Below are 25,310 nucleotides of genomic sequence, written 5' to 3'. Positions count from 1 at the left end.
GAAGAGCACAAAATGCCATACTTAATGTTAATTACTCGAGCCTGGAAGTTTGGCAAAATGCCTTTTTATTTACTGCATATATTGATAAAAAAATTTCCGGATATACGTTTTTTTGTTATTTCGAATGTTTTAGAAGCCTTTTCATTTTGCCTATTTTTAATTATAATGCCCTTTTTTTTGCCTTTTTCAATGAAATTTGACCATTTTTTTTAAAAAAAATGTATATAAATTATTTTTCTCCCAAAAAACGTTGTTTGCATTTATGTGCAATCAAGACTGAGAAAATTGAAATGCTCTTCCCAATGTAGATTTTAACATTTTGCCAGAAATTATAGATAAAAGTAAGTGACTTCCAAATGTGCCTTTTTTTTTTGATTTTGCATTTTTTTCATTTTTAGTGCCTATTTTCCACATTATAAATGCCTTTTTGCCTGCCTATTTTAATGAAAATAAATGCCTGAACTTCCGGGCTCTATTACAATACCATGATCCCAGGAACTGTTTAAATCTAGCGTGTACATAGTTTTTCATGCTGGAAGGAAGACTGAAATACCGATACTGAGACACAAAATCATAAGTAGAAAAATATGAGTCCATTTATTAACCAATTTAATTGGGATGGTGTAGTTCCAAAGTTTAGTATCACATAAAGACATATCTTGGTGTGCTAAGAAACAAGGCATACCTGTATCTTATAAGCTGATCAAAAACCATAACCGATACAATTTTATTTCTTCTGGAAGACTCATTCCTGTCCATTTTAATCCACCCACTCTTAGGCAGCTACAAATACCAGAATTTTTTAGAACACTATAAGATATGAGTCTGTTTTTAGTCTAATTTATTTAAAAAATAGTAATGCCACAACATACAAAAAATATACAGAAATGACAAAAATAGTTTACATTTTGCATAAGTGTTTTCTTTTCCTACTGTTTTTAGAAAAATATTACATTACAAAGTACCTTTTCCCAGACTACAAGCATTCAATGGATTCCTTTCACTTTATTTTAAAAAACTACAAGTATTGGGTGAAACTTATTTCGTATTTAATATCTCCCTAACAATTCTCTTGCAGAGAATGATAGGCAATATTTATTAGTCTTTTATATTGTGAAAGGTAGATCTGATACAATTAGGGGTGTGCAGGATCCCGAAAAGTCGGAACCAGGATCTGGAAAAAAATGACAGATTTTTTGGGATCCCAACCAGTCTGGAAATACCGAATGGTCATTTTAAAAAATCGTTAATTCTAGATGTTTTCCACATTCTAAGTGTCTGGAACTTATCAGAAATTGTTAGTTTTTATTCCTGAAATGCAAAAACAATCACTTAAGGTGAAAATGACATGTAGAATTAGAATTTTTTCCAGACTAGTCGGGAAATTGCAAATTTTTCCCATCCTGAATGTCGGGATTTAAGAAACTTCCCATCCCGATCAAAGAAATTCTGTCCCGCACGCCCCTAGATACAATTTAGAAACATCCCCTAATTGAGGAAATATTTTATGAGAATAACCTAGAAATTTTCGTAAACACCACAGAAAGTACCAAATGTTAACAAAACTTTCTTTTAACATGTTATGCTGTTGTAATTATGCATAGTAGACAGTGAATATATTTTCACTGTATGGTATAGGAAACATTAAGAGTACATTTGTCATTGAGCTGTGTGTGCGTGTGTGGACTAAAGAAAAAAAATATTTTCTGCCAGTGTTGAAATTGAACAAAATGGGGAGAGGAGGAACTTCACAAATAACTTTTTCTCATTGAGATATATTTTTCTTGTGTCTGTTATGACTACAAGTGTGGTCCTATCCTGACTTCAGGATATAACCTTCTAATTTTTGAGGATTTCAACCTTAAATACTCAAAAATTCTTGGATGAATAATAAGAAAAAATAACTATGAAATGCCTTCAAGATAATAATACAAATAATGAACCATGAAAAATAATCTTATTACAACAAATGTATAAATGGAAAATAGTTTGAATTGGTTTTCACTAGTCACACTCCAGTTTAAACCATTTTAAAATATTTGCTCATTGTTAACCTACGAACGATGGAATTTTTGTATATGCTGGTTTTGATGGTAAGGCTTAAACTGGAATGTGACTAATGGAAATTACATCCGTCTATGGTAGTGTTCGTTTAAAGTAGTTTAAACTAAAAAGCTAGTTTTCTCTAGTACAAAGTAAATTTCACTTTAAGAATTTGTTAAAACTACTTGTAATTAGAGTTAAAACTAGTTTTGTCTATAGGCATTCGTTTTAACTAAATTCAGGATTTAATGGTAAGATGCACCTGATAGTGAATATTCTGTGGGGGGAAATATGAAACTGGAAGAAGAAAAATTCAGAACTGCGTGAAATTGACCAATCCTTCCCCTCCCCAATATCAACGCTACTTTCCACTTTATTCAAAGCAAACGAAACAACCACGTAAAAAAAATACCATTTTGATTTTCAAATGAATGAAATTCTTCGTGTAACAACAAACTGACCAAAATATGCATATTAATTTTCAAACATCCTGCCTGATACCAGGCAAATAACTATTACATACATGCTGAAAAAATATCACTAACAAAGTTACTATTTTACTTATGGGGAACAAAAACTCCTGTATGGAATGCCAATAATCATAAATTCACAATAAAAATCTCTTGCAACATCATCACAGATTGTACAAAAACTGAAATGAGATCTATTGACACACAACTGAAAATTAGTAGGCCTGTGCTATTTACCAATATTATATAAATATGTGCATGTTCAATTACATGTAAGTTCTAATAGACTATTCGGTTATTTCATGCTTGTGCATAAGCAGCTCATATTGACAATTTTTAGAGCAGTCAATTACTCCGCCAAGGAAAAAAGAATACATTGGTGAGGAAGTTTGACAAAGAAAGGCACTGGGATGTTAAACAATGAGAAGAATCAGGAGTGGACTTCCTCCCTCTTTGGCCCAGTATTCCTAAAAAAAAAAGAATGTCAAAGGCAAGAAAAGATGGCAAAATGAGGGCAGACTACTAAAAAAAAGTATTTGTAACCCCACCTTTTTACAAATTCTGGGCACACCACTGTTTCTGTCAACTAGTTGGTAAATTAGTGCAAAATTCTGCTATGTTGTTACTTTGGGAATGGATTCCACATGTATAGAGAACAAAAACAGGTTATATCAACATGGATCCAGAAATATGTACCTTCTGAGCAATGGCGGAGATTAGGCAAGGTGGGGGGACAGTTTCTCTCCCACACTATAACCACTTGATGCTAAGCCTTGTCTACCAAGAGAAAGTAAACTCATAAAACTCCCAACATATCTGACACACAACTAGAGCTTTGTCTTGTGTTTCTGTCAAGATGCAGGAATTTAAATTCTTGTTGCAGGTTCGTATTGAAACTACATGATGTACGCTTCTTGACGATACTTATCCACTGCTCAACAAATAACGAAACCCACACAAAACAACACAACAGTCTGGTTGAACATTCTCGACGACCATGACGCTAATTTTAAAAAAAAAAAAAAAACTTTTTGAGCATGAAATGTCCCTCAAATTTAGATTTGGTTTTCAAGATAACTACTACACTTTTATAAAACAGTACAAATAATGTGTTTTAATAATATCGACGGGACGACCGTGACAAATCTCTGAAATGGGGCTGTCCTGGTCAAAATTGGACGTATGATCACCCTATATTGAAACCAAGAATTGCCGAAAATTGATTTCTTTTCATTTCTGATGCTCCATTGGTGTGACGTTGATTATATTTAATTGCAAAACTGAATGTCAAACTGTTACTTTACGTTTGAAATTGGCAATTTTTAATCATATCGAAAAACATTCTTTCATATGAATTATATTTTCATTTCATTTCATTATATAATTAAGCTAATAGTGCATAGTAACTATTTTTGAATTACATATTTATTTGAACACTATTTTAATATACAACTTTGTTTAGAGTATGAGTTTCGTAATTTTCAAAAATTTTACGCATGTCAAAACAATCCATGAGGTAAGATGAGTCAGGTTGGTTGCTTCATTGGAAGCACTAGCATCATATAAACTCGTAATAAGCCATACACAAATGATTATTTTTATCTGGTACGGGCGCTCCTGAAGCATGTGGCCTCAGACAAGTGCCCAAGTTACCCTCCCTAGAGCCGGTTGCATATAACCTTTTATTTCTTCTCTCTACATAAGGAATTCATTACTGAAGTTTTGCTGTGTATACATCCCTTTATATTAATTAAGAGGTTGAATGATCAAAGGTTTTTCATACCATATTTGTATAGAGAGAGCTTCAAATATCTAGGAAGCATAATTGAGAGAAGTGGAAGAATACATGAGGAGGTAAACAGAAGAGGACAAATGGGTGGTGGACTATATCAAAGCATTCGAAGTTTAATATGGTACAGGGATGTGCCTATGAAATGCAAGAAGGTAACATACAACACATACTATGTGCCAATAATTATGTATGGAGCAGACTTGGACAATGACAGAGAGAGACAAAAGAAAGATGCAGGCAGCGGAGATGAAATTTTTAAGGAGTATATTGGGGAAGACTGGGAGGGATAGAATAAGGAATAAGGAGATTCGACAAACAATGGGGGTTGTGAAGCTTCAGGACAGGATAGATCAAGCACAGATGAAATGGTTCTGACACATGAAGAGGATGGATGCATAAAGACTAACTGTAACAGCTTACACTGTGCAAGGAGTGGGAATAAGGCCAAGATGTCGGTGGAAAGAGCAGATAGTGGAAGACCAGGAAAAAATGGGAGAGGCTTGACTTCTATGCTGACCCAGCCACAGCAGGAAACGGCAAAATATGATGATGATGATTTGTAAGTTGATATTGGTGAACTGATACTGGCACCGATATTGGTGGCACACCCATTGTGATTGGCAGCAAGGTTGACACAATCATTCATACTTGCTTAAGAAGAATCTTCCAATGTTCAGGTTATTTCACATCACTTATTGTCAACAAACATTTCTTTTATTCGAGATACTGGGATTTCTTCAATACGTGGTACTAATTTAATGTGTTTTTAATAAATGAAAATCATTACTAGTAATATCTTACCACAAACAGAAGACTGAGTTTCAATTATATGTTAAAGGACATTGCACCACAGTGCCTTTCTCAACACAAAATTTATTACATTTAAATATCAAAAGCACATGTGCCTCCTGTATAAATTCAAGGTTAATTTGATTCAAATTGCACATAATTATAACATTTCAGTTCCATATTTTAATTTTTCTTTCACAGTATTCACTTGACACAGTGGAACCTTGATTTTATGCAGGGCAAAATAAAATCCATGATGTAATCTTATGGTTCTGCTGTACAGATTGTTTCATCTGGTGATTTGAACATGCATATATAAAACAGCAAATTACTAGTTATAAATACTGTAAATGAAAATAATTACACTAAAACATACATTACAGAAATAAATTTCAATGAATTTCGAAATAAATAAACCCTTATCCTAAAAGTATGTGCATACCGTGTCATTCCACAGTAAAGTCTGCCTTAAAGTTCACTTTATGCACAGAGGCTAATCGGGACTTCCCCTACAGTCTTACACAAGACTCGAAAGACCTGGAAAAGAAATTGTGTCCCCCACTGGACTCAGAAGGCCTTGATTACAAGATGGTGGCAAGGATGTCAAGAGAGAATTTGAATCATAATGAATTTCAAATCTTATTTTGCAAGGGATTCCTTTCAAACTGAAAATCTCAAGTACAACATTGTAGTTACTTTAATGCATGTGCGGACTGGTGCAACTATCACATGCAAGACTATGCTCAGACATTTATGGTTTCATGTTTGGGAGTAAAGGGGAATGGTTAATTTGAATTTTTACTGTAAATTTGTGGGTTCCCAACCTGTAAATTGAAGGGAAAAAATGCAGGCTAAATAAGGAGTCAGTCAGCCTGCACTTTTTGCTTCAATTCCTATGTAGTACATGTCCTGTTTTTGTCAAACAATACTGCATTGCAACTCTTTCGCATTGTATGTACACTATTCAATAAATAAATCATTTTGAAGACAACACCATCATTTTTTAAAGTTCTGATGACTATTTAGTGGGTGGTATCGAGCCCTACAGACCCTCCACACTTAAATATGCCACTGGGTGTATATAAGAATACCATCAACAGTTCTTAGTTCGGGCATGATAATAAAAATTTTCACATACTTTTCAATTAACATTTGAAGACCCATGTCAGAAGTTTAGTTAACATAAAATTTTCGTCAGTCACGACTCTAAGCACATACATATGTTCATCCTGTGTTTTCCTCTTTGGCAAACACACATGACTAGGGCTCGGAAGTTGAGGAAAAATCCTTTTTTTCCCCCTTAGTGTCCGAAGATGAGGCCCAACATAATATATGTTCATTTTGGGTCAAAAGCCCCGAAAAAGGTGGGTTTTATTTGTCCTTTTTTGCCTTTTTCGGCATTTTTTGGTTTATTGGTCCTTTTTTAGCCTTTTTTTGCAACTTCACCTTCTTTCGACTACGTTTTTACTGCCCATTCTCAATTCGAATCATCATCAGTTCGTCACCTCTTAAACAGCCTTTCTGTAGTAAAGAAATAAAAAAAAAAAGGAAGAAAGAAATATATTTGAACCATCCCTGAAACGAGAGAAAAACATTTTTGGACTGAAAGAAGATGCATTTCATTCATATAGTTTTTTCGCAGTGTGATCCATACCACCAAAATTTTGTATTTTTTTATTCATTAAATACGTAATTAAAACTGAAGTTATTAATTAATTTGGATCACATTCATACGTTCTTTTTTCCATTTTTAGGTCTTCTTTTTTTGGCAATTCATAGGTCTTCAACTTCCGAGCCTTACACATGACACAACAATGTGTTACAATCAACAAACATATGTAACAGAAATGTCTTCTAAATTTGAAGTTTATACAGAATCTTCAATAGGTTACTTTTGATTTCTACCATAAATTTCATATTGCAGAGGTTTAATCTTCAAAGAATTTGTAGTTCTAAACTCACACAGTATGATCTGGCTTTATATCCAGGTGGACAACACCTTGTACCTGTGTAACTACAGTAGCCATACTTGAATAAATTTCTTAATGTAAATAACCAAGGAAACACATAGGAAGAAAATAACCTACGGTTTCACCACCTTATTTAATGCGACCACTATACTAGTACCTTGGTGACAAATATTACAGAGGCAGTGTATATTTAAACACAAAGACAATAGTGTAAACATAAAGGTTGCAATCACAGTCAGACACATCCACAACAAAGTAAACTTAGAAATGTCTGTCACTGTACAAATCTTTGTAAGACTGCTTATGGGGTCGAAATCTTGACAAATATTATCACCTGATCTTAAGTAAATGACATTATTAGTGGAAATTTATTTAATTTGAGTGAGATAACAGTGATCTTCATTCTCCTGATAGGACTTCCCAGTGAGAGCACAAAGTTTAGTGGTTTTGAATGTGTGGAAAACTATGGGCTCAGTCCTGGTTAGTCTCTGTGCATAAAGGGAACTTTAAAGCAAAATTAAGTTAACATTATTTTTCTAGGTTTGAAATGTAGACTTAGTACCCCCTATTTCAAAAATACCATGTAAAGAAAACAAAACGTTTTGAGATACGTGGGCTTGTATCCTTGCATAAACCTGAACCTGCAAATGATGACAGTTCATGTCAATATTAAGTTTCAGTATTTGGCTGTTACATTCAATGTAATTTGCTTTAAGTTCGGTTGAGAAACACAAGCTATTTTTATGATTATACCCTTAGTTGTGAAATTACAACACAGTAAAAAGGCTCCCGCATACTGTACAAAAATGTTCCGAATTCACAGTGAGGATTTACAGGAAAGCTTTTCTACTTGGGGGAGAAGATGTATATGAAAACTGAAAACTTTGGAGCTTCTAATAACATATTATACAAATATTACCATATGAAAAACCAAATTTTAAATATAAAATGTATTATTGTATTGTTTAATAAGATTTCTACATCTATGATTTCATGCATAAAAATGCTGAAATACATGAAGGAAATATTTCACTTTATGAAATGAAATGATAAGTCATGTTTTTATGCTTGGGCAACCTATTTAGAGTGTAGAATTTGAAACCGATTCATTCATAATGAATAATTCATTATACCTATTGTCACATTTTCTTTTCGAGACAGTTATTCATTAATCTGATCATCCTTTCAACAACTTTCATTCATGAATAAACAATTTTTTAACAACTTCTATCAATCACAAACAACAACAAAATGCAGACTCACCAAACTTCATGTCCGTACATTGTGTGTGTGTATATATGTACATACTCATTCAACATGGCAATATTTCACATACAATTAACATGTACCTGTAGCCTCTCGAACGTCATTCTATTTTTATTTTTCGAAATAAGTCTGCACTGAAAAATTATACTAAATGTGGCTACTTTGTTTTGTACTACCCATCAATAATCTCTACTACCACCGACTGAATGGTGCCATAGAAAAGATAGCCCATGCTCCAATGTGATGTAATTTAACCGCTGCATCACACTACCCACATACAGCTACCAATGACAGACAATTCACCTGCAAGTATCAACTGTTTAATGAAGACTTAACAATACCCTTTTAATTACTTATAACTCCACTATAATGATGCTCACAGTTTCACTTACGCTTCTTAAGATAAATTATTCCACCTATAAGGACTGCTACGGCAGCGACGACACCTATCAAGAATGGTGCTTGCATTTTCACGAGCATTTTTAAGTGGAACAAACGAGATGGAAAAGTTTTCTTGTAAGAGTCTCGAAGTTGAACACGCTGATAATAAGATTCCAAGCATGGCCGCTTCCCGTCTTCCCAGAATCTCTTTTCGAGTCCCAAGCAATACAGCCGGTCCAGAAGAATGGTTAAGGAAATGTCAGCTACTGTGAATCTATCGCTGCAAAGCCACCATGATGATTGTTCTACAAAGAACATCCACAATTACTTAAAAAACAAAAATTGTATATGTCATTATGGCCATTTTGCACACTTTAATGTATGATGTATGTAAAAGAATATACACTTTCAACATTTTTTTTATTTCTCGTAGCAAAAGGATATAAGAACAAATGTTACATTGGATGAAAGGGAACTGTGAAAGTTTTTTTTTCAAAATACCCACAAACTTGTACTTTCCCTCACTGGCGCATGACACCACTGTCGAGAAATGGCGACTCCCCAGCAGAAAGCATTCTCCTTGTCTGCTGTAGCCGCCACGTTCTCCTGACTGCATCCCATGTGATTTCTTCCTTTCAGGGTTTGTAAAAGGTCATGCTTACGTGTCACCACGACCAACCGATCTGCCTGAATTGAGAAACCTTGGATTGTTTCAGTCATTCAGTCCATCACATCACACGTGCTGATACAAATGTAGCTGGAAATGGACTTCCGACTTATGTATACCATGCCATCACACCAAGGGATCACACATTGAACACTTGTAATTTAAGTTCCACATACTTTGAGAAATCTTCTTTCATCAGATGTAACATTTGTTCTCATACCCCGTCGCTCAACGAGAAATAAAAAAAAATGTTGAAACTGCTATATTGTTTTAGGTACACCCTGTATATATAGGAAATGCCCCCTTACCTTAAAGTCTTAAAAAAAAACCTTCAAAAATATTAGAAGCGCAGGTTGTAAAGGGACCTGCACAGGAGACACGCAACACATTAAAAAGGCAAGGAAACACTAAAAAACTTCTTCACGAAGATAAAAACATTAGTTAAAATACTCTCATCTCTCAACATGGATGATAAATTGCTGGGAAAGTTAAAACTCTGAGGAAATAAAAATCAGCACATTCGAGAATGATGTGACGAGCATTTAAAACTACATTAGAGACATGGCAAAAGAACAGGTCCAGTCCTTGCAGCAAATGACAGTGCATAAGATGGCTGTGTCCAATTCGAAGTCAAGTTAAAATGATCTCTTCTCGATGGGAGGGACGGTATTTGGTTGGATGATTTAGTTAATGTAACTTGCAACAAATACCCTACACATTGAGAGATGACGAGGAAAAAAAAGTGTACAAGTACAAATTTGCAAAAAGTATTGTAGTTTTATGAGGTCCCTAATTATAAATTTATTGTAAGTGTCTACGATTGTATAGCTTCACTTTGAACAATATACAAATGCATACAAAATTCATACTGAAGTCCCAGAAGCAAAAAAGCCAATAAAATTTGAGGTCTGTATACACTAGACCAATGGTTCTCAACCTTTTTCAGTCCAGGACCCACCTTGAAGGATATTACACTTCATGGGATCCGTAAGCATGGCTGCCGGCAGAATTGTAGGAGTGTGCACCCAGTTTATAATCAAACTCTTGCTAACAGAGAGTACTTTAAAAAGCCCTCTTTTATGCTTGCTTAAATAAATTACACATACTTCATTCTAGAAAAGTAAATATGTAATTTAAAATTCTAATTTACTCTAGTCTAACATCTAACTAAACACACATGCTGAAATTGAAAATAATATTTTTTTTTACTCACTGAACTAACAGAATTGTAGAGTTTAGATTACATACAACACGGGTTGAATTTAAATTGTTAAAACAATATATCTTAGTAATTTAAAGGTAATAGGTTTTTAAGACACAGTAAATAAACTTTCGAACCTGACTTCGCGACCCACCAAATGCCCCCTCGGGATCCAGAAGTGGGTTGCGCCCCATAGGTTGAGAAACGATGCACTAGACTCATGTATTAACGTGCTAGCAATATGAAACCATCAACTTACCTTCACTGTGTGATGCTAGCTCAGTCTCTACTTTGTTTAGTACTGTATCGACTTTCACTAGTACCTTCCTATATTCATCTGCATCTGTTAATGTCTGATGCCTTAATTCCTGAGCTTTAGCCTTCTGAGTAAGTGCTTCTCTACTTTCTGGATATTTCTCTGCTATCTGATATAAAGACTTGGAATTGTTCATTTCTGAATCTGAAAATATTGAAAAAGCAACAATATTAATTTATAAATAGTTATGATACACTTAAAATGTCTATACTATTTTTTTGTACTTCTTCAATAGATATAATGATTAGAGACAAGCCAAGCTGATGTCCTGGTATCGGCATTTGGAAGCATCGGTACAAATTTGATAACAAATTCTAGCCAATCAGGGGCGTATATTCAGGGCTATCTGCGAAGCCCAGACTCAGTGACCAAAATACAGAAAAAAATATCTATCAGAAAATGTGCATAAAATTGATTGTTCGTTTCAATAAGAAGATGAACCTTATTTCTTAGGAAGTTGGCACCTTGATTTATTAGGAGTTGGAAACCTTGACGACTTTCTTTGAATTCGAGACTGTAATGTGGTAACTCGGATTAAGGGTATGTAAGGGAGGAAACTAATGCTGAAGGTCTCCCTCTAGCAGAGGAAAGTGTAACTACCTTAATACTTCACAGAGCATCTGCAGCATGCTTCCGTGCTGATGCGGAGCAAGAATTTGTAACGTATTTTTAAGCAAATTTTTGCGTTCAGAAAATATGCTACAAGATGCAGTTGGCAGACAGCTCCAGGGCATGTTCCAGGGGGTGACAGGCAAGCATGACAGAGGTACCACAAGTACCACAAAACCAGTTTTTCCCAGCATGTAATTTCCCCAGGAACTTGGAAATGTGGAGCCAAACTATTGCAGGAGAGGAAGAAGGGTTGCATATATTGGGAAAATTTCCTCTGAACTTCCTCAACAGTCTGGGTCAATGTTGCAAACCAATTTTTCCCAGCATGTAATTTTCCCAGGAACAGGGAATTTTGAAGTCAAATTACCGCAGGCAAGGGGAACGCGTGGCATATGGCAGGGCAAAGAACATCATTGAACGCTTGCAGACGAGTTGAAAAAGAGGTTGTTGACAACTAGAGTTACAGTGGGGAGAAGAAAATTGTTGGCTGACCGGGAATGGTTTAAGAGTGCATCTAAAAATTACCAAAATGACAAGGACCAGTTCTAGTCTAGATCGCGTCGAGGTGGTCTTTAATGGTTCCTTTGTGCATGGAATTTATTTAGAGGCAGCGTATGACAAAAAGCTTCATACTTTGAAATCTGCTTATTTCCAATTTGCTTCACTCATGTCGTGTTACAACAAAAAAATCACATGGACTCAAAATAACACATAATTACAGTACAGTAAACACAAAAATTACCACAAACACTTTAGTGATGAATGTTTTTGAGAATTCTAATTCCAAAAATCTGCCACCAAAAGTAGTATTAAATATTTGATATCCAATACTAATATTCGGTGGCCGCGGTGGCTCAGTCGGTAACGCGTCTGACTACCATGCTCAAGGTCCCGGGTTCGATCCCCGGCCGGTTCAAATCCGGGATCTTTTCTAACGGTGAAAGCGGCCCCGGCGCCCACCCAGCGTCGAATAACATGGGTACCTGGGGGAAACCCTGGGGGGTAAAGGCGGTCAGGGGCGTGATGCTGATCACATCACCCCCACTTACGACCGGATCAAGAAAGTGTGGGGCGTTACCCCCACACCCCCTATACGCCTTCATGGCGTGGTGCTATGCACAGGGGAACACTTTACCTTTACCTTTTTTAATACTAATATTCTACCAAGTTCAGGGTGGATGTAAAGGAACTAGAGTACCGTACTTATGCATGTATAATGCGCACCCTGGTTTTTGATGGGGGAAAGTGACAAAAAAATGTTGTCTTATGTATAATGCGCAGTATAATCCTGGTTCAAGAAATGACTTTTTTACTTTAAGGTCATAAAGCTGTTGCTATGCCAATCAAGAGCTACTGACTCCCCGTCTCCCTCCACTCGACTGTGTTTAGCATCCCAAAGCTTTCACTCTTAAACCATCATATTTATTCTGTAATAGTAGAAAGGGAGATCAAAATTACGTTATGGATTTGCAGTGCTCAGGAAGTTATTTTCTGTTATTTCTTGCCCAACAAATACCGCTGATACACATCCCATGTGATGGGAGGTGCATGCTTGAATTCTGCCAGAACGGCACTGCTTTTCTTGTGTTGCAGAACATTACATTACAAAGTGAAAAATCGTGGAAAATGGCCTTTAGACTTTTATGCCTGGTTTTGCTCATTTTCTCTTTAATTTTTCTAAAAAAAACCTTCAAAATGTATACTTTTTCCATGCCTCACGTACACATTTATAAGAGGCCCATTCAGGACTCTCAAACTAGCAGTTACCAGAACAAGATTTCTTTCATTAAGGCATTTACACACTCCATATATGTCATATTATTTGTCCAGTAATACATTTTAATTATTATTTTCTTTCTCCTTATCTTTTCTTTCATCCAAAGTACCACAAAAATCACAACGTTCCTTCATTTTGTGATGAGTTTATTTCACATTAGTGTCGCTATCTTGAATGGAATACAGTTGCCATGTTCAGAAACTACAGAATTCAAGCATTACAACGATATATAACATGATAGGGTTCTGTAAACATGAAAAAAATATTCTGTGCATAATATGCACCAAAGTTTTTGGGTGCAAAAATTTGGGAAGAAAGTATGCATTATATATGAGTAAATACGGTACTTACTGCTTGACAATAAAAATTGTACAAATCTAGAAAATGGATATCCAAAGAAAGGTTAAAACTTTACGTTAAGTTTTTGTATTGTATTTTTTATTATTTCTCATTTTTTTTCTGCAACTTTTGGCTAACTATGATGAAGAGGACGAGTATGAAGGGATGCCCACAATGCACACTCATAATAATTAAGGTTTTAGCCTTTCTTATTTTTAAATGCTTCTTAATCATTTATAAACCTTTTTTGAGCAGGCTTCATCTCCAGGAAGGTATCAACTTGGAGCAACCAACCTGTTGGGTGAGAATGTGCCAAGAAAAGGACTAAAAACCTTTTCCTGCTCTTCCAGAAATAGGCAATAGTTAGGCTGGAGAGTTCTATCAATTAACCGATCTCTAACTACACTGGTGCTTTTTAATCCTTCCTGTGTATACTCATTTATACAGGGTGTCTCATAAATAGGTGGCATAACTTCAGGAGTGTATTATTCCTTACATGTAAACAATGAAAAAATTTCCGGACCTATGTTATATGTTCATATAAACTTTTTTCATTGTTTACATGTAAGGAACATGCTCCTGAAGTTATGCCACCTGTTTCTGGAACACCCTGTATATCCATACCATTCTGATATTTAACAAGTACTCTCGTCTCCATATCCTCCCTGATGAAGCCAAGGGAATGTGATCAAATATTGAAGATGAACCCATATTTTACAATTTTGGCACGTGAAATGATCTATCCTTTAAATAAAAAAAATGGATTAATCTGATATGTTTATATACATAAAAAATGCATGGATAACATTACATATTGAGGTAAGTGTCAAACCAAAAAATAGCAGCACCTTCAGACTTGCAACTACTAATTTCGAACATTGTTACTAGATCACAATATGATGTATGTTATAATTATTTCATACTAACTTACTCAACAGCAGTTTCCTTATTGGTTGTGTAAATGGTGGTTTTGGGTTTTGGCAAAATTCAGGATGGTAAAACGACCCCATGGTAATAACACCTGCTGGAAGCTGGTCCAGAACCGTTCGAAAATAAACCACCCTCTGCCTAATTTCAGGTCCTTGGTCAAGAGGAATTAGGCGCGGTGTATCACCTGCAAGGAGATTTACCATAATAAAAATAGGAAGTAATACTATTAATACATATAAAATGAGCATAAAACTTTTCAGACATTACAATTTTTACATATGATGATTTTATCAGGCTAAATAAATTTACCATGTTTATAACTGACAACTAAACAAACTGAATCATTCACAATTTAGTTGCACTAGCTTTTTCATTGTTATTATTAGGGCTCGAAAGTTGATGAAAAGTCATGTTTCTTTTTCTGAGCCTTGAACACAATGCTAAACCTGATAGTAGTCCATTTCTCATCCATTACAATAAGAAAGACTTATTTTGCATTTTCTGGCCTTTATTGAGTTTTAGATAATTTTTCCTTTCTTTCTTATTTCCCTGTTGTTTTATGAATTTTAAATGCACTTTCATATTGAAATCTCCTAACATGGAGGTCCTCTCCAATGACACAGTGGTACTGTCGTCCGCTTGTAATCAAGGGGTCCCGGGTTCGATACCCGGTAAGCACATAGTGGTTCGGATCCCACTTTAAACTGTAGGTCCAGTCCCAATTAGCCTTACTGTGTATAAAGTGGACTTAAAATACCAAATCAATCAATCAATCAAATAGTAACATGGACTTTTTAGCAAGTACATATGCCATTAAGGGCATGCGATACAGTCTTCACGGGACTCTTCCCGAGCTCTTCCATCCATGGCAGTGTGCCAACTTAGCTCTCTTGGAGCCAGATCTGGCTCTTTGGTGCACTCGTTCGGCTGTGAACTGGGACGCCCACCCCCATGCCCCACTATGATGCCATCACTGGTTCCGGCTCACATAGACTGACTTTTGTCATAATTATACATTTTGCACGTGACGTGATATTGTTATGTTGGCTGCATCGCCCCATTCTATCGTATCTCCCCAGCTATTCCTTTATAGCACTGTGTTTGACGTGATTTTGACATAATATTTTTATAAGGGAATTCTTTATTTTCGATTTAATACGACCATCGGTGGATTACTGAGATGGGCGATGCCGCTGGATCTAGATGTTGAAAACTAAGAATAAATTGTCATCAATTTAGAGATAATGATAATAGCAGTGCCCCCCATCCCATTGACAAATTACATTACCCTAGGAGGCACTTTATCCAGCCTTCGTAAATCTAGCTCCTTGAAAGTTAGTGAAATTTAGATGTTTCATGCGCATCAGGTTTGGCAACACTGCGAGGAGGCAAGGAGAAAAGCATTGACTATATGGGAGTATGATTTGATTCGTTCTCTTGTGAATATAAAACTCTCGATGGAATAGAAAAAGATGTCAATGGGAAGAAGGCAGTTTGAAGATGCATTTTACAGCGGAAAAGTCGAATCATCCATTTGATTAGCTGTTACTTAATGTTGAAGTTGATTCCCCATAAGGAATACATGGGATTCCGAAAATTCTTATTCATCATATTTTTCAAACATCGTGTCCAGCTTACTAATCAAGATAAAAAACCACTTCCACTTGCAACATGGAGAGAAATTCATACTCTTGAATACATCCAGGGTTTCTCATTTGGGCGATATTGAAGTAAATGCACAATTGGTGTATAACTGTATCTCCTCCCCTTAATCAAAAATATCGTCAATCCAAACACACAATATTATTTTTAACTGAAATCTTTAGACAGTGGATTAATTGTGGTAAATTTATTTTTCCCTCCAGTAAACTAAAAACACTTTTGGTGAACCCTACTGTGAGGTTTCCTTGCTGGCCCCTATTTTATTGCTCTAATATGTGGTTCCAAAATAAAATTAATAACATTAAAAAAAATAATCCGATGCACTTGAAACACAACTGTACAGTGGTGCTGAGTGACTACTGTATCATGCAAGATTCACTCTGGAAGGAGGTGAATGACATATACAGAAAAACATTGTGGTGCATTTCATGTAACAGTGAAGTAAAATAAAGAAATCCACTTAGCACTTAATTGCTTTTTCTTCTTACATTCGGTAGTTTAAACCACCAAACCAAACGAAGAGTTTCATTCAATTATTTAACTACTCTCTTGTAATTTACAAAAAAATTGAAGCTTTGATTTTAAGAGCGAAAATTATTTTTAGGTTATTTTTAAATTTTTTTAGGTAATTTCTAAAGAATTTACTTTAAGGCCATTCTACAGGTATTTTTTTTTCAGATTTTTTAGGCTATCAACTTCCAAGCCCTAGACATTATGCTTCTCCCTCCCCAATATATTTTCGATCACTTTCTCTATGTTCACCTCAATTTCTGCAGAATCACCATCTAACAGCTTAACATTGAATCTTCTTATAATCTTCCTTTTTCATGTTCCCTTCTCTATTATTTGTGTCTGCTGAAAAAATCAATATGTTATTAGGTACAGTAGAGTCTCGTCATCCGACACAAACGGGCCGGCAGAACGTCGGATAAGCGAAAATGTCGGATGATAGGGATGTTATAATTTTACACATTATGAACCTAATACAGTAATCATGTTTTACAACAATCCAGAAAAAATTAACTGGAAAATGAACTTACAGTTACAAAATTGTCTGAAGTTAAACACAGTACGTACGTACAGTACTTCAAAAGTTCAGTCCTGTGATGATTGAAAGAAATTTTTGATCTTAGTCTGCTTTCCTGTTGATTGCCGTTTCTTCGCTGCCAAGTCTTTGCAGCATCATTATCTCGATTTCTGTAGCTTCTTCTTGTTACTCAATGTATTTAATTGCAGGAGAAACTAAAAATAGACTAAGTTCACACTCGCAACTTGCAGTTCTTGTTGCCGACTGATGATTTTTTTTCCAGTAGTATGTCGGATAAACGAGACTCTACTGTAGTTGGAAACCTGCTTTTCCCATCACTACATTGTTAATGTTTCCTGTAATCATCACTCGTGCTCACTGTCGCGAGAATTTTCAGTGCTGTGAAATATTCAACATTTTCTATCCTGAATGTTTTTTTTTCTTCCTTTCTTCTCTCACCAGTGGCAGCTGGCCAAGTGCAACAAGTGCAGATGTTTTCACCTAATTTTCAAATTAATATTGACATTTTTCATTTGCTTGTTAAATTAAACTATTTCCCTGCAGAACGCACACGATAATACTCAAATAACACACCGCTCGGCGCTACGCACGTATTGAGTTCGTCCCAACCCAAGAGCAAACACCGCTAGGTTGCGGAAAACTTAGTTGGTTGTCATGGCAACGGTGACGTCACCTAGCGTTGGCCTTGAATGGGTGTCGCCTTCTAGATGAAGCAGTTCTCTCGTCGGAGAAAACATTGCATCCAGTGCTTGTGGCAAAATCTTTGCGTTCTCGCGAGATCTTGTTCCGCGTGTGTGTTTCGCGTTTCCTATCGTGTGTTGGGTTCATGTGTTGAGCTGTGGTTTCTACAATGAACCCAGTAAATGACTTAGTGTGTAATTTGTTGCAGACACCATTTTCCAGATGGACGGATGAAGACAAAAAAGACGTTTTAAATTGGGGAAGGGGGGGGGGGGCACTGGCACTTACTATTTGTTTTTCATTGCCTATAAATATACTTCTTCACCTGTTATTTTAGGCACGAGCCGCTACTGTCTCTCACCAGGGGCAGGGCCAGGGGGTTGCTTGTGAGCCCCTTAATTTTCTTCCGCACTCCCTATGTTCAACTAAAAACACTAACCCTTAGCGTGTCATATTATGTCATGTCGTCATATTGAGCGCCGAATGTTAAGTACTGAAGTAAGACCGTTATTATTGCAAAAGGCAAGCATGCCGATACACACACTTTCCTGTACTGGCGGCAGCCTCTATAAAGAGCAGCGGCCGTTTTTAATTTCATCAGCATTGTTACGAATATTTCTTTGTTTGTTTCTTCAAGTGATCTTTTTGGTTTTCGATAATTGCCTATAGCTTAATGTGAGTTGTTTATTTTCCTCCTGCTTGTTCTTCCTCGCAGTGATGCAAAAATTTCAGCTGCATTCAACGGTAAGGTAACGGGAAATTGTAGTTAATGCGAGTTGTAACGTGAAGGCCTACATATCCCATAAGTTTCATCGCTCTGTCACTTTATTTCGCATTTTCACGGCATTAATCCAGCTATTTATTGACCGTACCAAATACTTTTTACCCTATAGACATCGTGTAATTCCCCACTCTCTACTTTTTGTGGGCGCAAATGGGTGTCAATAAATTAATGTGGGTTAACGGCATGTCGTAAGCAGTAGTCAATGAATTGTTACGATACATAAATGTCTGTGACTGCACATAGGGCATTGTCCTGAAATAATGCTCCACAAAAAACATGTGATCCTGAGTACTTAAACACATCATAATAATGGTGGAAGGAGAGTTAAAGCAAGCACTAGTGGACATTTGTTTATGCCAGGCACCCATCCCTTACCTATTGTAGAGACAGGAGTTTGAAACCATCCAACAGTCCACCGAAAACAACTCCTGGTAGCTGGTGACACTACCCATAATGAACACAAAACAAATTAGCATTACTGGCATTTACTTTTAGGCTGAACACCTCATACAATTCCGTGCATTAACAGAACAAAAATTCTCACTCACCATTGCTAAAATTATCTTCCAAATAATCTATTATTCGCCCTGAATCTGGAATAATCTTTACACCATCCTTCAACACTGGGACTTCTCCACGTGGATTAATTTGCAGAAACCAAGGCTGATACTGTTCACCTTTCGTAATCATTACGAAGTGAGGTTTAAACGGTAACTTTTTTTCATGCAGTGACATAACAACCTAAAATGAGAAGCAATATTTGTGTTAGTATGTTACCCACAACATATTTTTAAACTTATTTCAAGCTTTTAATTAAAAAAAATAATGAATATTCATTTACACGGTAAAAATTTACTATCCTTCGGACACCTCTAATTTTTTCGTTTCGTCATCGTACTTACGTATCTGCTTCGCGGAACATTCCTGAAGGTGTATCAACGTTGTTTTGATGAAATTAATTGCAATTTTTCACATTACCAGTACGTCTTTCTGGTAGGCCTTTTTGCTTGCATGAGACACAATATGGCGAGTACACCTTCCTACATAATCGCGCGTTGTGCTTGTATTTTGTCAAATTTTTGACATTCGTACTTACGTATCGGTTTCGCGGAACATTCCTGAAGGTGTATTGACATTGTTTTGATGAAAGTAAGAGCAATTTTTGACATTACCAGTACTTCTCTCTCCTAGCCTTTCCGCTTGCCTCACACACAATATGGCGCGTACACCTTCCTACATAATGACGCATCGGGCTTGTCCTTCTCGATTTTCAATTGTTATGCAGTGTTTCAACCTTCGAAACCCAAGAAATGCCCGTGAAACAAAATTCTTCAGATCGATTTCTTTTTCATTTTTTTTTGCGTTGTTTTACAAAGAAAATTGTAATCTTTCGTGGCGTTATCCGTGAATGGTTTTTGGGGCTATCCATCCTGGAATAAGTGGGAAACATCTAGAAATTGCAAAATAAGCGAAAATAAGGTGTTAGTTTTCGGAATAGAACCTGTCGATTTTCGCGAATTTTTTTGTTTCACAACCAAATATATATATTCCTGATACTACCACGACACGAAATTTTAACTATGTTTGCCTAACCTAACCACGTGCCAATGGTTCGTGGGGCTAGCGTCAATGGTTCGTGGGGCTAGCGCCAATGGTTTGTGGGGCTAGCGTCAATGGTTCGTGGGGCTAGCACCAATGGTTTGTGGGGCTAGCACCAATGGTTCACAATTATTTCCAATTTCTAGATAATGATACTAACACGACACCAAATTTTAACTGTTTGCCTAACCTAACCACGCGCCAATGGTTCGTGGGGCTAGTGCCAATGGTTCGTGGGGCTAGCGTCAATGGTTCGCAATTATTTCCAATTTCTAGATCCTCATACTAACATGACACCAAATTTTAACTATGTTTGCCTAACCTAACCGAACAAACCTAACCACGCGCCAATGGTTCGTGGGGCTAGCGACACGCCATCCTTCTAACTCTCGTTTCATCCTTCTAACTCTCGTTGCAAACGCAGACAGTTCGAAACACTGGATACCCAATGAAGATGAACAAAACACAATCACGACGTGTCATGATACAGTGTACGAAGGTGTACGCGCCAAACGATATTCTCTGTCGGAGAATTAATTTTCAACGAACAACATGAATTTCAGCTATGAAACATTCCCACATCACACAAAACACCTTCCCGATGTTCGACAATGCTACAGGAACTTATTACGGTAAGTAGTTTCTTCTGTAAAAATAAATAAATGTCTCAGAAGGATAGTAAACTAGTACCTTGTGGTGAAAGTGGTGCAGGTACTCAGTTATTAATGTCAGCTTACATACATTTGATGTGTGTAGTACCACGGAAAATAATCGGGTAAATATGCGATATAGCCCGAACAGATTTCTTCAAATTTACAGGAGAAACTACTTACTGAAATCAGTTTCTGTAGCGTTGTCGAAGTTCTTCAAGGTATTTTCTTTCGTGGAAACTGAAAACTTCACCATAGAATGCTGCAGAACAAGAAATAATCACTTTTTATGTAAGGAACTTGCATTTTCTGTAAAGCGACAACATTTTGCCGTTGTTTCTATAATGAACCTGCAGATGGCGCGAGCGTCGAAGGTTAACGCGGTCTCGCCACTGTTTCCAAACGTAGGGGAAAGTGGGGGAATCGTGCGCACCACGTTTCCGAAGGTACGAGCCAGAGAATGAGCTTTCGATTCATGCTATAACCTAGCGGGCGTCTCAGGAAATACTACTACATTGGGCTTTTCGCGCCAGTTGTATTGTGTTGTGTGTAGCGAGTGGATGTTTGTTTTTGTGTCCATTGTTGTTATTTTGCTGTTGACGAAAATAAGGAGGTATGTCTTAAATTTTTACTCTAGTGTTTTGAACTATGCTTGTTTCGATAGTGCATGATCATGTCTATACACGTGTCTACTTGTTACGAGATTAACGTTTTTATATTTTTTTCTAGAAAGTAAATTTTTTGTAAGGTTGGTGTGGGGCAATGGTGCGCTTCGGAGAAAGGGTGCGCACGATTCCCCCGTACATGTAATTGAAAGCGCACAATTTCCCCAAACGACAGTAAAGGTGAAACAAGTAGTAATACCCAGGTTTTTATTTTGTTCACAGATGCCACGAAATTACAACAGAAAAACTGAGAAGAACTCCTACTCTCAGGGTAATCTGAAAAACGCTCTGGACGCTATCAAAAATGAAGGAAGAAAAATAAGGGAAGTTGGCAGATGGTTCAACATACCTGAGTCTACTTTACGGAAAAAGCTTGTAGAAAATCGTGATCTGCCTACTCCAACCCGGCTTGGAAGAAAATCAACGTTTTCTGTTGAAGTGGAAAGTGAATTGAAGGACTATGTTCTGACACTGGCAAAGTTATTCTACGGGTTAACTCCGAAAGAATTAAGACGCATAGCATTTAGATATGCAGAAGATCACGAAATTGTACATTCTTTCAATATGGAACAGGCTCTAGCAGGTAAAGACTGGCTGTACGGATTTTTAAAACGAAATCCCGATGTAACTCTACGACAACCCGAAGGAACAAGCTTAAATAGAATTACTGCATTCAATGAAGAAGAAACGAAGCTATTTTTCTCAAATCTTCAGAAAGTTAATGATGAATATAAATTTGAGCCAAGGCAAATCTACAACATGGATGAGACAGGAATAACGGTCGTCCCAAAGAAGTGCCCGAAGATTTACGCTGCGAAAGGTATGAAGAGGATTGGTGCTGCTACTTCAGCAGAAAAAGGGCGCACAATAACTGGTGTTTTTGCTGTCAACGCTGCTGGATCTTATATTCCTCCAATGCTGATTTATCCGCGGAAACGTATGACACCTCAATTACAAAGAAATGGTCCTATCGGGTGTTCTTACAAGTGTTCGAAAAATGGTTGGACAAACGCAGAATTGTTCACTGAGTGGCTAGTTCACTTCCAGAAATCTGCAAAACCCACAGCAAGTGACCCAGTGCTGCTTATTTTAGATAACCATGCAAGCCATATTTCAATCGAGAGTTATGAATTCTGCAGGAATAACCACATTCATCTGGTATCTCTGCCACCGCACACATCACACCGGTTGCAGCCGCTCGACGTAACATTTTTCAGTCCATTGAAAAATGCATTGTACAGGGAATATGATCTTTATTTAACTACAACTGGCCATGAGAGGGTGACAGAATATGATTTGTCTGAACTCCTAAATCATGCTTTCATAAAAGTTGCAACAATGGAGAAAGCTGTTTCAGGTTTCCGCTCTACAGGAATATTTCCCTTTAATCCCGACAAGTTTCAGGATCATGATTTTGCTCCTGTTCAGGACGTTACACTTGTTATCGCTGAAGATTCTTCCTCTCCTAAAGGTTCGAACAAATCATGTGGCATTCCGAACAGTGCAGATGAAGACTTAGTGGAAGAAATCATCCATCCAAATCCTGATAATAATGTGCCTTCAACATCTGCTGCAGGGACAAACTCTTTCCTTTCCTTTGTTCCAATGGGATTACGTCAAGGAAAAGGGAATGATACCAAAACTGTAAAGAATTCTCGGCGAGCAAAACAACATTCAGAAATTTTGACCAGTACGCCCATTAAACGCAAGTTAGAAGAGGCCCAAAAGAAGAAACAAGAAGGAAGTAAGAAGAAGTTGGACAAAATAACGCGACACCATAAACGTCCGTGTGGAATGAAAAGCATCAAGAAGAAGCTGATAAGGAAAAGGCAACTTTCAGAGTCGTCTGAGTCAGACACCGAGGATCAAGAAATTGTTTTTGATGAAGATGAATTGGATGACGTAGACTTAGAAAGCGGACAAGGCAGTGCTTTGATTGTACAACACACTAATGAACGTTGCGGAATTTGTGGTGATTTTGGGAAAGACGGTGAATTATGGTATCGATGTGTTTCTTGCTGTGAATGGAGCCATGCAGAGTGTACTGGTGTCGATACAGCCAACAATTACGTGTGTGATTTTTGTAATCGAAAATAACATCGTCTTCCCCATTAATTTTCTTTCAATTTTAAATATGGAAACAGCAATTCAATTGCCTTCTACAATTGTAGGGCAACCACTTTTAACACATTCAATTTATATGTTGTTAATCTGATATATAACTACATACATTTTTATTTGCTGAACTATTTATTAATGCGCACCATTGCCCTACCCTTGCGTATCATTACCCCATAGGTTGGGGAATTGTGCGCAAATGCAGGTTTTCATTACATGATGCATTACTCACGTACACACTGTTTTCTTTCAATTATAATTATTTCATTCAAAAGGAGAAAGAATGAAAAAGTATTAAGCTAAATTTCATATTTTCTCAAGCAAAACCTTTCCAAATATAATGAAAATTGCTTAGGTGCGCACAATTCCCCCACTTTCCCCTACCTTTTTTTTTTTTAAGAGATTTTTTTAATTTTTTTTAACTATGCTAATCTAACCTAACCTTGCCGGAAATGGTCCGTGGGGCTATCGTGGATGGTTTTTGGAGCTCTCCGTCAATGGTTTGTGATGACATAATGAACACGAAAGGAGGTATTTTACGGTTAAAAAGGTTGAAACACTGCATACCCACTCCAAATCGACAAAACACAAGCATGTCGCGCGATGATCCATGACGAGTGCACGCCATATTGTCTGTTACCCAAGCGGAACAAGGAAGACAAATAATGACTCGTAATATGAAAAGTAAACACTATTTTATGGAAAAAGGCATAACTTCACCTCAAAGAATCTTCCGCAATGCAGAATAGGTAAGTATCAATGCTGAAATGAACGAAATAAACTAGTGAGAGGTGTTCGGGCTATATTGCATAATTACCAATAATCGCACCTGGAAACCACACATTATTTCAATAACAAGACACTCGATAAGTTAGTAGATGTAAATTCTTTATGAGCATCCTCACTCCTCAAATACTACCACTTTGAAAACATTGCCAAAAGTTAACACCCCCTTCTTACCCCTTTGACAATTTTATAAATGTAAAAAATAAAGGGATAACGTATAACCGTTAGTTTCTCATTTAACAAAATTAACATATATGAAATGAAAATAGTAGGAAAAAATATTTTAAAAAAATGGAGAAACCTTTTCAATAGCACTATTTCACAACTATTAATTTACCACTTTGGAGCTCTTACAGCTAATTTCTTAACCATGTAAAAATTTAACAAAGTAGTGTGTTTCAGTTTGATAGCACATTACAGATATGCGATATTTTCACACACTGAAGGAACAATCGCATTACAGGTGGGTCCACAAGAAGGGTGTTGCATACTTTCTAAATCTCTTGTCTCGAACATTGAATGACGTTAATATTCTGTATAAGTACATAACCTACGACAAGAGTATACCTTTTGTGAATAAAAGGAATAATGGTGATAATATAACAATAATCCATTTCCTTTGCCATTGTTTTTAACGTCACGAGACTCTTCTCCAGCGGACGCTGCCATGTTTGCCTGTTCACGAATAGTGGTCGTGCTAGTGCTAATAAGCTAAACTTGTTCGTTCGTGATTGCAGAATTAGTCAAAGTATGGAGTAGTTACT

At 36.6% G+C, this 25,310-nt stretch overlaps 1 protein-coding gene across 1 annotated transcript; it reads right to left on the bottom strand.

The window, feature by feature from the left end:
* Positions 1 to 574: 574 nt before the first annotated feature.
* Gdap1 (ganglioside induced differentiation associated protein 1) lies at positions 575 to 25,257 on the bottom strand. The gene is made up of 5 exons (XM_083144010.1): positions 25,114 to 25,257; positions 19,277 to 19,469; positions 14,555 to 14,737; positions 10,839 to 11,039; positions 575 to 9,016 (listed from the first exon to the last, which is right to left on the bottom strand). Exons 1-5 carry the CDS (start codon positions 25,213 to 25,215, stop codon positions 8,715 to 8,717), a joined length of 981 nt encoding a protein of 326 aa, XP_083000136.1. The 5' UTR covers positions 25,216 to 25,257; the 3' UTR covers positions 575 to 8,714.
* Between the last annotated feature and the right edge of the window lie 53 nt (positions 25,258 to 25,310).

Source organism: Lepisma saccharinum, chromosome 22 (assembly GCF_977018435.1).
Source record: "Lepisma saccharinum chromosome 22, izLepSacc3.1, whole genome shotgun sequence".
Classification (NCBI taxonomy): domain Eukaryota; kingdom Metazoa; phylum Arthropoda; class Insecta; order Zygentoma; family Lepismatidae; genus Lepisma; species Lepisma saccharinum.
Note: the sequence above shows the minus strand (reverse complement) of the source record. Positions and strands in the feature narration are given on the sequence as shown.

Excerpts from the sequence above, each read along its gene's own strand:
- Gdap1 (XM_083144010.1), bottom strand. The coding sequence starts at position 25,215 with ATGGCAGCGTCCGCTGGAGAAGAGTCTCGTGACGTTAAAAACAATGGC. Across the intron at positions 19,470-25,113 it reads ATTCCTTTTATTCACAAAAG|GTTGTTATGTCACTGCATGA; the intron begins GTATACTCTTGT and ends TTCTCATTTTAG. Across the intron at positions 14,738-19,276 it reads GGAAGATAATTTTAGCAATG|GTGATACACCGCGCCTAATT; the intron begins GTGAGTGAGAAT and ends ATCTCCTTGCAG.